The sequence below is a fragment of the Channa argus genome, chromosome 6, assembly GCF_033026475.1.
Source record: "Channa argus isolate prfri chromosome 6, Channa argus male v1.0, whole genome shotgun sequence".
Classification (NCBI taxonomy): Eukaryota; Metazoa; Chordata; class Actinopteri; order Anabantiformes; family Channidae; genus Channa; species Channa argus.
In genome coordinates this window covers 26,795,178-26,808,250 of record NC_090202.1, presented here as the reverse complement: position 1 = coordinate 26,808,250, position 13,073 = coordinate 26,795,178, and the positions used below count along the sequence as shown (strand labels likewise).

At 39.5% G+C, this 13,073-nt stretch overlaps 1 protein-coding gene across 1 annotated transcript; it reads right to left on the bottom strand.

Moving 5' to 3' along the window:
• LOC137129090 (cullin-5) lies at positions 1-13,052 on the bottom strand. Its single transcript, XM_067507935.1, has 19 exons — positions 12,929-13,052; positions 10,515-10,624; positions 9,258-9,357; positions 8,533-8,709; positions 8,038-8,179; positions 7,809-7,954; positions 6,968-7,048; positions 6,225-6,318; positions 5,273-5,403; positions 4,722-4,829; positions 4,434-4,498; positions 4,211-4,343; positions 3,991-4,122; positions 3,362-3,485; positions 2,755-2,930; positions 2,304-2,465; positions 1,920-2,038; positions 1,705-1,828; positions 1-1,399 (listed from the first exon to the last, which is right to left on the bottom strand). The coding sequence occupies exons 1-19, from the start codon at positions 12,950-12,952 to the stop codon at positions 1,205-1,207; spliced, it is 2,343 nt and encodes a 780-aa protein (XP_067364036.1). The 5' UTR covers positions 12,953-13,052; the 3' UTR covers positions 1-1,204.
• Between the last annotated feature and the right edge of the window lie 21 nt (positions 13,053-13,073).

Here is a 13,073-nt window from a genome sequence, read left to right as displayed (position 1 = left end):
TGTTTTGCTTTCAGAAACAGACCCCAAAAACCAGCAGTTCACTCAATTTAAACCTTAATGTAACAAATGGCTGCAGCTGTGTTGTTCATATACTGAGGCTACAGTAAATTGTGCAAAGGTTACACTCTCATGGAATATTAAGGTGAAAATTCAGTAATGGAGCTGCAGTTTAGTGTGCGTTTCTAAAAATTAAACAAACAAAAAAAAAAATTCTGGTTACAATTTTACGTGTCCCTCTTTGATGCATTCATCTAGTATTTAATCTCACAATGTTCAGAGCAATGGTTTGTACACATCAAATAAATAGTTTTCAGTATTGTAACTCTCCAGTACAGACGAGGGTCTCCACATAACACTTGTTTCCCTGCTGAAAAACATCTCCTTCCACATGGGGATAAAAAGAAAATATCATCTCAGCAAGTAAGAATGTGACAGATCCTCCACTGAATGAAAAAAAAAAAAAAAAAAAATCATAGAGCAGCATGCTGTTCAAAGTGCACCCACATACACACAATAATAAGACCAGATACACACCATGCACCCAAACGCCACATATAGACACACACACACACACACACACACACACACACGCAGACACACACAATTTGGCAAAATACTCCTCGGTAGTTTGAACTAGTCTCTCCATCTTGGCAGCTTTCTTTCGAAGCTTTGCATCCCCTGTTCAAATAGAAGAACAGTGTAGAATAAGAGGGATGCAAAATGGCTGCCACGAGGATGGCAGCTGTGGCCTCAAGTGGTAGCAAAGGATTGATATCATTTTGATACGTCTGTCCTCCACATTACTTCTCCTCTTCTTTCGTATTCCGTTGCTGATGAAAGTAAGGCAGGAAGTATTTAATTGAATTATGTCACTATGTTTCTCTTCTAGGCCTTGCCGGCAGACGACGTATACTGAGGTCCCTCTTCTCGTATCGGACATTAGAGGGCAGCAGAGACACACAGACAGCCCGGGGACTCAACGCTATGCCTTGAAATGACACACTTGCGTCTCACAAATACAAACAAATACCCACACTTTTGTTGGAAAGGCTCTTCTTCATCATGCTTCCTACTTATTACCCCTCTTCTCTTCTTCAAACATCCTTTTGTTCCTTGTCCCTCTCTTATCTTGACGGTGTTTAAAGCGCCAAACGCAGGCCAGGAGTAAAAAAACAGAGCAAGAAAGCCCCCCTTTGACCACTGTCTAGGCCATGTAGATGAAGGTGTTGATGTCCGTCTCATCCCTCTTTATGTACTTGTGCTCAATGAGCCACTCGATCTGCTCCTTGATCATCTTCTTCTGCGGTAGAAACATGTTCTTCAGGATCTCCACCAACTCTGTCTGCAGCTGGGCGTTGCTAATCCTCTTCCTCATCTTCATGATTTGGATGATGGCTTCCTGGATGGGCAAAAAACAAATGTTGCACGTTCACAAACTTTAATGAAGAAGTTAGGATCTTTTTTTTTTTACTGGCTGTATTGTTTCTTTTGGTTCCTCAATTATTACAGTACCTATTAGACAGGTTTACTATTTTCATATTTTAATTCATTACTGAAATGAGCTGGCAGCTTTTGGTCACTTGAGGGATAAAAGGTCAGAGATCACTTCAACATCAACAGCAATATTTCCCTTCAGCTACAAGTCGTCCTGTCCTTTGAATTCCTCGAGTGCTTCATGACGAGTTCAGCGCTGTATTTCTGTACCTGAGTTCTGAGTATTCTGAGTTGAACGATTCCTTCATTCTCCTCCTCTCTCATTCGCTCTGTGGTCAGTTGCAGCCGACCAATCAGATTGATCTTTCCCCGTTTCTGGATTTTGGCGTTTTTGCTGCAAAATACAGACACAAAGACGATTATCACATGCATAGTGGCAGCTTGGAGCAGATCGGAATCTAGTACATTTAACCCCCCTTCCATACATGAGAGAGAACTCCTGGTTGACGTAGAAGAGTGTGCTGTCTGTGAAGTCTTTGGGTGAGCTCACAGGAGGGTCATACGACAACACTTGTCTCTTCAGCTTGGGGAAGGCAACCAGAGACTGCACAGAGAAGAGAGCGTAGGTGAAGTACATCTTAAAATCCACTTTGTGTGGTTATACATGAAAATTGGTTTGATGTTAGAAATCTTTTACATTTTTACCAGTGCACCAAGGGAGATTTATCAGAAAAAGGAATCCAGTACCAATCTCAGATGTATTTTTCCTCCAGTATTTTCTTACACATGATGAGATATGAGATTGTTGCATATCTGTAATGTAAGCAGTGGATTCCACTAAAGCATTTCAAATGTTTTCGTGATCTCACCCAGAGCGTGCGGCGCAGCTCTGCATCAGGCAGCTCTGTGGCCAGTTTGAGGTTCTCAAAGCTGATTCTCTCTCTGGGTCTCTGGTTCCAGGCAAACAACACCGCCAGCTGGAACGTGGTCACCTCCAGGTCATACTGACCCACCTCATTTTTAAATGTGATCTATGCAGACAGGAGGAGAAATTACCAAGTTGGTAGAAGAAGGGAGATGTGCAGAGTGTGCTTTCAGTGACAGAATGACAAACAGCTAAAATCATAAACATCAATCCCAGAGCTTCAGAGAATAGATACAAATAAATCATGATGAATAAAAGCAATGGGAGATTATTTGGAAAAACGAGAAGAAAGGAGGTGATGAAACCACCAGGTGCTGAAAAACACAAAAGAGAAAAGGAGGAGAAACATTTTTGAACAAAAGGAAAATGGATCCCAATAATCCCAGTGTACTCACAATTCCATTGGACATGAGGTGATGCCAGTGGAGTTTGCGACCACTGTGATTCCTCTTGTAGAAATCTTCTACCTCGGGGATCAGGTCCTCCAGCTCCGTGGGCAGTGAGACAAAAACCTTCTCACTGCTTCGTGACCAGGCACCAGCATTCAGAATCTTGATGTTCACACTGTCCGCTGCAAGGAGAAAACGGAGAAGAACTAAGTAAATGTTTCATTTAACTGACAAAGTGCAGACTCACTCATACGTGATGACAAAAATGGCAGCGTATGGTTTTAGTGAGCTACGATACAAGACATCGCTCAAGGTGACTTCAACGTGTTTAAGCTCTGAACATGGTTTTCATTAGTTTGTTTTAAATTATGGTGTCATTAGCATTCATCAGTTAGACAAATGGATCAAACCTTGATTCAGTATTAAAACCATTCTGGAAAAAGTAGTATCCATTCAAATCTTGCCGAATAGTTACTATGGTGTCAAGAAAGTTCTGATGAAAAGAAAAACTGGTGAAACTCCAAAGTGATGTTATTGATTTGTTCTAACATCTCAGCTTATGTAAGTGATTTTGTTGTGCATCTGTGTGTGCATGTGTGAATGAACAAGATACCTGGCAGTGCCAACTTGTTGTGTTTGTGCATTTCTTTGAAGACCTGATTGAGGTCCTCTGAGACCTTGATGTCCTGGAACATCCTGGCCAACTTGTTCACATAATCGGCAGGCATTCCTACTTCCTACAACCACACCAACGCGACCACAAAAGGATGACAAATCAAAGAAGAAATTAATTCATCCAAAATAAAATCACTGTGTACGTCAATACTGCATTTTAAATTTACAGATGTTTTCCAGGTGGGAGGCCACGCATGCATGTGTGCAGCAGGAATTTTCTGGCACAAGGTCACCTACTGTCAAGCTGCATGAAAAATGGAATAAAAAAATCCTAAACTCTTAAAGTCTATCTAAGCAGTCAAAACCCAGGTGAAGCCCACAACATCAAATGTGTTGGTCTGTCAACAAAGTTGTCGTTTATACTGCAAAGTGTTGCTAGATTTTGTTATCCAGGGACTTCTTGTACTGTTTTATGACAAAATTCAAATCATGCATTTAGGGAAGTTTGTTTTGTGGTTTATATTGTCCACAGTTAAGTATGTTTTTGCTGCTGGTATTGAGTCTCTGGTATCATATCGTCACTGATCCCCAGCTCTTACACAATAGGTGTAGAAAAGCGTAACTCACTCTCAGCCACTCCACCATGTTCTCTTCAATCTCACTGTCTGCTGAAATGTCCAAAATCAGGCGCCGGGTCAGGTGAGCTTTGTGGTAACGCATGAACACATCTTTATTCTGCACATACTTCAATACCAGGAGCTGAACGGAGACACGATAACAGAATAAATCGGTAAGAAAACAGTAAAAGAAACCTGAAAGCAGAGTTTAGAGTCAGACTGAGACTTACCACTTCTTTAAGTTTGAGCTCGATTTCCTCGGAGGTGAGCTTCTTGCTGAGAGGAGTTTTCCTCAACAGCATGTCACAGTAGTTTGCCAGCAGCTCAGGACATTTTGACTCAGGCTGAGTCTTCATACCAACACTAGGTGGTTTGAGAAATATATAAACAAATACAATTCTGCACAGTCTGTGATTGTACATCTATGAGGACACAACTGGTTGTTCCACTCACCCTTTTTGTTTCATGGGAAGCTCCAGTTTGAAGATGGTGGCATCGTTAACAACAGCCTTATAAGCCTGTTGGGAAAAGAAAACACATACAACTTCTTCCCATCGCTGTTAAACAGTAGTAGCAGTGCAAACCACAGCAGTGAACCCGAGAAGCAGCAACAAAAATTTGAAGTGAACTCAAAAGCTTGTAGTACAGAGGAAACGTCAAATAGTCTTTTAGCTGGTTATCAATAACGTTTTGATATGATTCTGTGGATCATATTTCCTAACTGTGGAACATAACACAGACCTTATCTCTTGCTGTGAGGAAGCGAGGGTCATCCTGGAAGGCCTCCTTTACCAGCTTACTGAAGCGATTAAACAAAGTCAACAACTGCTCCACGTACTTCTCAGAGTCCTGGACAGACACACAAAGACACACGTGCACAGGTGAAAGCTGCCGTCCACCATTAACTCTGAGCTGTTAATAGTTCTTGAACGTCTTACTACAGAAGCAGGATAACAGAGAGTGTAGGGACCCACAGAGAGTGAAGTGTTTACCCCTCACATTAAATTTCTTTTTTTGTTTTTTTTTTGCAGACAGATATGTTCAACTGACCGTTCACCCAAAAACACGCGTTCAAACAACTGCACTGTAGTAGCATGTCCGTGCACAACACTGGCTATGCAAAAGAAATAATGAGGCGAGTGCTGTGACTAGTCTTATAAGATGGCTCAAAGTGTTTGGGTCAAATTATGCTGCTAGTTCTGCAACGGAGGGCTGAACACTGGGCTGAAGTCATGGTCACATGTACACATGAACATGATATTAAGGAGATGTGTGTGTGCATGTGCACGTACAGTAGTGATGGTCTCGGCAGCAGCCACCATGTCTGCTAGTCCAGCATTGATGATATGTTCTTCCAGGTCTTTCAGCATGGGCTCAATTCCATTGGGAACCTTGTCCATCAGTGAAAACATCAGGTGCAGCTCTGCTCGAGGAAGAAAATCAGCAGATAAAAGCACCGACTGGCTGAATGGAAAACTTTGTGCATATGCAGAATTATGTATTTAATATGTAATAACATTTTTATGTACTTATGTAATATTATGTACTTTGTCTGGAGTTTAAAACACGCATAAAAATATACAGTCATGTGCTAAAGTTAGTATTATTTTATATTACTTTTATTAAATCCATTTTATTATTCTACTACAACGTTTTTAAATATACACTTAAAATATAAATTTTTACTGCCTGAATGTGAAATGTGAGGTTTAGGGTTGAGTGTATGTAGGAGATGCAAACTTAACGATACACCTGGTAGAATAACAATGTTGAAAAAACAATAATTCTTTTACTTTTTTTGCCATTTCAAAATAAGGGGATATTAACTTTTGAACAAGACCGTATGTGATAAAGAAAAACACTGTCACGGAAAAAATCCTGACAAGCTCAGGACAGATGCTCATCAACATATGAACATTTTAAAGGTGAAATGGGAAATTTCAGAAAGTGGAATTTCCAAACACTGAAGTAACCTTAAACACTGAGTTGACTAACTCTGAGATGGAAACAGTCTTTAAACCCAGCAACACACCCCCTACTCCACTGGCCCCTCTGGAAGGAAACCAACCCCTGGAGAAGCCATGGTTGGAGAATTCATTTCTATTTTTATTTTTAAAGTCTAGCTGGCTGATGCAACAGTGCATGTTGATCTCTCTATATCCAGCAGGCATTACAGTTTGTGTCCTGCAAAACAAACAAGCTTTCCTTTACTGAGCTATATTAAAAAGAAACTGATGTACTCACTGTCTGTCTCGTTGCGTTTGATCATCCCTGGACATTCAGCTAAAATGGTCTCTTTGAATGAGGTCACCAGCGCATTCACACAACACTCCATAAGCTGAAAGGATAAATAAACAATGTGATTAACAATTGGATTTTTGAGGTCTTTAATGTCATGTTTGGTCCTGCTTGTTGAAGGTTTCCGATATGAATAGAGAGAAAACACACATTCATTCCTAAAGCATCCCAGGCAGGTAATTAATCAACTGCCTCTAATCCAAAAGCTTTGTACAGATTTGACACAATGTAAATATTCTAAATTAAAGCTTGATTCAGTCATTTGCTGTTTACATGTGGACAAACTAACAAGTTACGATGGCCTCATATTATCCTGAGTGACATGGCAACGTCATCATTTATCTTAAATTGATACATTTAAGTCCAACGTTTTCGCTCTTGAATTCTGGCTCTTTAGATTAAGTTAACTCAGCAACTTTAAGAAATCATCACAACAAAATGTCAAAGTTGTGTGTTCATTTTGCAGAAAGAGTTGAAAGAAATTGCAGAAATTGACTGATCTATCATAATCACATATCTGAAGTATCAAAAATACCAGCTGGGATATAGTCTGTAATACCCTTCCGCCACATGTACTGAATGCAATCTAATGACACTACACAGAAACAATTAGAATAAATATTAATACATTAAAAACACAAAATACATTTAGGTTGGCATGAGAGACATAAGTGGCTACAGAAACTTACTGCTTGAACAGAATTACATTCACGACGTGTCTCTAGATATCTAAGTGCTCTCTTCTCCTCTTCTCTCAGCTTTGCGTCTGCCTGCATTCAAACACAAGACGCAAACAGTGAATCAACCAATAATTAAACTCTCACACAAAGGTTCATACGTTTTTCCTCTTTTTGTTTCCAAAACAATTTAGCTCAGTGATATACTGAAATAAACTTGCATTTGTGATATGTAACATCTGAATCCAGACGAACAAACAGATAAGAAAAACTATTTAGAAAAATATGTGAACAGACCAAAACTTTGTTCTTCTGCTCTACAACAAGCACAAAATACCGTGGCTTAGTGGTAGAGCATTGGGTTGGGATACAGAAGGCCACAGGTTTGATCCCACCCTACTAGGTGTGGCCCCACCCAGCCACCAAGGGCCTTGGCCAGCCAGCCTTGGCTTGTGAGTATGAGATCAATCTTATTACAGAAGCTTCAGGTTAAATGAACTAAAGCTGAAATGGTCAGTCAGGTAATAAATTAGCCAACTGCCATTATTTTGGCAATCAATTAATCTTTTCACACAATTATGAAAAATGGCAAAACATTTGCAGACTGCAGGCTCTGAAAACGCATGTGTCACTGTGTTTTGACATTTGAAGACAGGATTTTCTTTAAAGGTTAAGTAGACTAAATTATTAAAAATAAGAAAATAACTAATTGCTTGAATCAATAATAAAACCAATCACTGATTTTAGCCCAATTTGAATTTGTAGCACTTCTCCCTTTGTCAGAGTTCCTTTTCTTTTGGGATTCCTCCCCACATTTACATATAAACCTTATCTGATTATTGTTATTACTTACATATTTCATGTAGTTCTGGACGCCGTTCTGTTGCAGGTAGGATGGCGCCTGAGTTCTGTAAAACCTCTCTGTGGAGTCCAGGTATGCTTTCTCAAAGTTATCCCTGTAGATCTGCAGCTTGTCCTCTGGGTTTGAACACAGGTTCACTGGTTGACAGCAGAAGACAGAGAAAAGAGATCAGCAACTCCACTTTTCTGCGGCCGCTTGCGTTTATATTCTTCTGTCTTACCATATGACTCTCGTACTCCAATAACCAGCTGGGAGTCGAAGGCCTCCCCCAGCCTTTCAGCATGCACCAGTTTCATGGCGCTGTCTTGCAGGCGACTCTTAATGTTGGAGAAAATTGACTCGTTCCATGTGTCGAGCATCAGCTGGGAAAAAAATTCAATAATTCTAGTGAAAAATGTGGTTCAAGTGCACCGGAGACATTATATAATAAAGTTCCCCTCACCATTTTCTGCATTCCAAGAATAGTCAAGTTCAAATAAAAATAAGAAAATGTCCTCCCCCTGCCATCCGAATCATATTCTCTATCCTACAACCTCCTCTACAGCACTTTATTTCAAAATAGGAAACCCTGCTCGTATGGGTCAAAAACTTTACATGATTCATAACTCAAGCTGTTCTTCACTGCAGAACCTTCAGGCTAAGTGACTCATAGCATCTAGCTGCAGCTCACTTGTAACATTACTCATGAAATCATGAAATCTTGAACTCATCTCACCTTGCGTACAATACTGTCTTCCATGTTTGTTTTCTTGTTGCTGCCCTGTTTGCCCATCAACGTGATCTCCAGCTGACAGAAGGGTTTTGGCAGGATGTCGCACTGGGTAAAGAATTTCCTCCACTCTACTATGTAGGCCTTCAGCAGAGCTGTGTCGTCCTGGTGGCTCAGCACCCGCTGTCATGGCAAAAGGTACAATTAACAGTTAGAGGTGATGACGGTTAAACCATGAATACATACACCCTGATGTTTTCTTTCCTGCAAAAATTGCTCAACGTGTCTGTCGATTTCCAGAGGTGCTAATTAAAGGCAGCTAAACAAGTGTGTCTCCTTTCTTTCACGCAGCCCAATTTTTCCAGGTCCAGTAAGTCAAAGTTAATTTTGTTTGAAGGTAAAAAAGAAATATAAATGAGTTGGAACTTGTACAAACAAAAATGTGTAAAAGATTTTTTATTTTACATGAATTTTCTTTGTTCTCATTAAAAAATGTCAAAAAAAACTGACAACATTCATTTGACACTAATGTCTGGTCAGGTAAGATTTTCCAGACACTTATTTAAAGGTGATCATGGTCCTTATTCAAAAGGTGAGAAAAACTGCTAAAATATCATCATAGAAATATAGTGTATGAGAACATGTTTGAACAGAACTGAGGCAAAAAAACCAAAAACCCAACAACATAAAACTTACACCAGCTCAAACACATTGATTTACACTCTACTTACAGCCTGTGCTTGTTTGATAAAATCTAGGATGTCCTCTTTTAGGGCTTGGTGGATTTTGGCTGGTCCTTTGTCATCCCATAGACACACAGCATGGACATCTCTGAAGAAGAAGAAATTAATACATTTTGCAAATTTCTCTCAAGCTTACTGATAAATGTTAACTACATATTTGTGTAAAACAGTGTACATCAATAGGATGGTGGTGAAGTGACCGTATTGTTTCCAACATAATTTAAAACGCTTTCTGTAATATTATTTAGTGGGCAAACTTTAATTCAAGCATTTTCTGCAGGTGCAGTCACATTACTAAGACGAATGTAAGCAGAAGCAGTGTGTCCACCTCAGAACAAGGATTTAACCCAATATCATTGAAAGTGGGGCCTTTCTGCAAACACACACGTGCAGTGTTTGGCTCCACCTCAAACTTTAAAGTGTGAATTTGCAGATGTAATCTTCTAAAATGTCAGCTAGCTTTCCTCTCTGAAAAGATAATTTAATGTTGCATGTTCCTCTTTTCCTGTCCTTTACGCATCCTCTTTCTTCAGACCAAAAATAGCAATCACCAACTTCCTCTTCTTGACCACTTGTTCTCGCCGCACCTCTGTTTTCTCCACAGTCTAATATCACAAATTGGCCTCAAAACTCTATAAAAATTCATTACAACATCAATTTGGAAAATCAAGTCCTAGAAAAAAAACTGGTGAGAAAATAAATGTTCCAGGAGAGTGTTCTCTGCATGTCTTCCAAAAACATGCAGGACAGTGATAAAAACATTACCATGTCCTCATCAGAGTAAAAAAATATTCCAATCGCAGTTAAACAGCAGTAGTATTGAAACATTATTGTAGTTTGTTTGCACTTCTAAAAGCAGCAAATCTATCAGTGTGCTACAGTCTTTTCACCTGTTCTTGTATTAAACTCCATAAATGCAATGTTTAATATTCGTTTTGAAAGCAGCTTTCTATTATAAGAGGTGGTTGAACATGAGCTTGTGGCACTAACGCTATTTAAATGCTAGTAAAAAGCTATTTGACAGCTTTTCCATCACTTTTTATGAATGGAGTCCAGCAAAACGCTTACCTACAAATTCAGCACATTGTGAGGGGATTTTAACACCTGTTGATAAAACCTAAACCCCTTCATTACACGTGTGCACTGCTGAAATGCACTGGAATAATATGCTGCAATTAAGGGACAGCTGTATTGGACCACTTTCCTAATGAGGCAGACTGAAGTAAGGGACAGAGCATCTCTTACGAGAACAAGTCAAACCACTGTTGCTTGGTGACGGCCTCTTGTCTGAGCAGCTTGAGAACGATAGGTCGCATCAGATCCCACTTGTCTTCAAACTGCAGGGACCCCTTGTTCTTGGAGGAGAGACATGGGATGGTGATTTTTGAAGTGGGAGGAAGAAAAGGGAATAATGATAAACAAGTAAGAGAGGATGCAAACAACTATTCAGTGAACATAGAATAAACACAAGAACATATTTAATGCATAATTATAGTTGGCATTTTGCATAAATCACTTAATGAATTAGCAGTTGGTGATTACATTTTCAACATTACGTCTTAAGTGTTTCTTGGTATCTTTGGAAATACAGTACACTCAAAAAAATTTTTGTCATTAAAAAAAACACAAATCATTTTTTGTTTACTTAGGCAGCTGATCAAACTTAGAAACAGAAGTGAATACATAAGGTTCATATGCTATTATTTCTTTATATTTTATAAACTGGTGAGAAATATTAGTTACATATACTGTATATTTTAAAAAAAAATACTTTTACCTAGTTTAACCTACCTACTGCATTAACAACTAATTTCCAGTATCAATAGGTCTGACAATGATTTGATTTAACCAACAGATTGTAAGAGTGAACTGTCCATCATTATTCCCTGAAGCCCAAATGAAAATTCTGAAAGAGCTTTTGTTTTATAAGCTAGTGATAAAACCATAACATTGTGGTTTCACTGTGACGGAAGGTTTTTTTTAATTTGTGTTTTCTTCAGCAACTAAATGCATATAAATACGGAACAGACAACGTTTTAAACAATCCCTTAAATTAAAGTTGACAGTGGACACGTCAACTTTAATTAGATTCACAGTTTTTGAGGCCTGTCTTAAAACAATAGTAAGTTACCCATATGAACACTTATGGTTTTTGTTTGCCCTAATTCTCCTGTTAATGAAGATCTTATCCAAATAGTGAAGTGAAAGTTAAGTGGGACAAAATGCACGATCCTCAATCTGCCCATAAATATATTAAAACATTTATCTGCAGATAACAAGACTTAAATCTTCCAAATTAGTCACATTAAGTGAAGGAAAAGGAAATAAGCTGTGACTTTGGATGATGTCCACTTGATTTGATTAACTCAGACTTCTAAGCCTCATGTTAGCATTCAAAGCACATCTACATACATTTTTGAACAGAGCTGTCAGTAATGTGAGGGACTTTGGATTTTGTCCCCACATGCTTCAACTGAAAGGGATCTAGGAAATCATCTATTCACGTCCTGTGTGAACTGGAGAATTGATTACAGAACGCAAAACCTGTTTTGGTGAACATATTGGTGTCATACTGCTGTTTCAAGATTTTTTTGTCCTTTTAACTTATCCCGTGAGTTCAGCGTCGCCACAGCGGATCATTGTCCGCATGTTGATTTGGCACAGTTTTTACGCCGGAGGCCCTTCCTGATGCAAACCTCCCCAATTTCAGCCAGGCTTGGACCAGCACTGTTGTTTCAAGATTAATTAGAATAATGTTTAATCTGTCCTTTAGGCACATTATCCAGAGCCAGAATGATGAACCGGGTTTTTCTCCACCATGAGACCCCGTTAGCTGCCTTAAATAATAAAACCTTATTGATGTTGAGATATCTGGGGATGGGGTACCCCCTGACTTTTACCTTGACATTAGCCGGGGCCAACTGTTAGAAGGGGGCGGGTCTCTAAACCGCCACTCTTGTTGCTAGTCTACGTTCTTTTGCTAGTTAATGTTGTTTAGACAGGACTTGATCGGTCCACTGTCCAGTCACAAATATCGCAGCCTGTTTTAATACTTGGAGACATGATGCTCTAGAAGGGGCCTGTGTGAATACACATAAATGTATCATATTCAGAGGAGATCGGTTTGCCAGACACCCAAATTACGGCGCTAGCAAGTTAGCAACCGTTAGCTACAAGACAGAGCTTTCCGGTTGTATTTGGGGTCAGAGATGTGACTGACGTCTGCGTCCAATTGTCCCTGCAAACCAAAAACCCAACAGTACCAACCCGTCTCATGCTGTGTTGGGCTTTAGGGCTTCATACGGTTCTTGTTTGGCTATTGTTCGTCGTAGCCGAGCTGTCTCACCGACTGCGGCTGGGTTTTGTTTAGCTTTAGTTACCAATCACTGCGGTTCGGGTTGAAAGCGGATTCTGTTTGGGGAACGGGGGGTAAATCTTTTAGAGGAACACACTCCGACACAACACCGGACTTCAGCAATGACAACGGTGGCAACTGTGACTTCGTTGATTTTTTTCATACTTTCTCACTTTGAGTGCATTTTTCAGTGTGGCATAGCAACCAAATGACACATCTGCACTAAGGATGAAAATATGCGAAAGCGGAGAAGGTAAATCTGCACACAAAAATGGAAAACACGACATATTTAAGTGCTTCTTACCTTTAACAAATTTGACGACGCCATGTTTCTTCAACTTAACACCCCGCAGAATCTCGCGAGACTGGTAACACCGCTGGCTCCGGATTAGACGGTGGTTACTTCACTGAAATGTAATTTTCCCACTTTATTATTTATTTTAATTGAA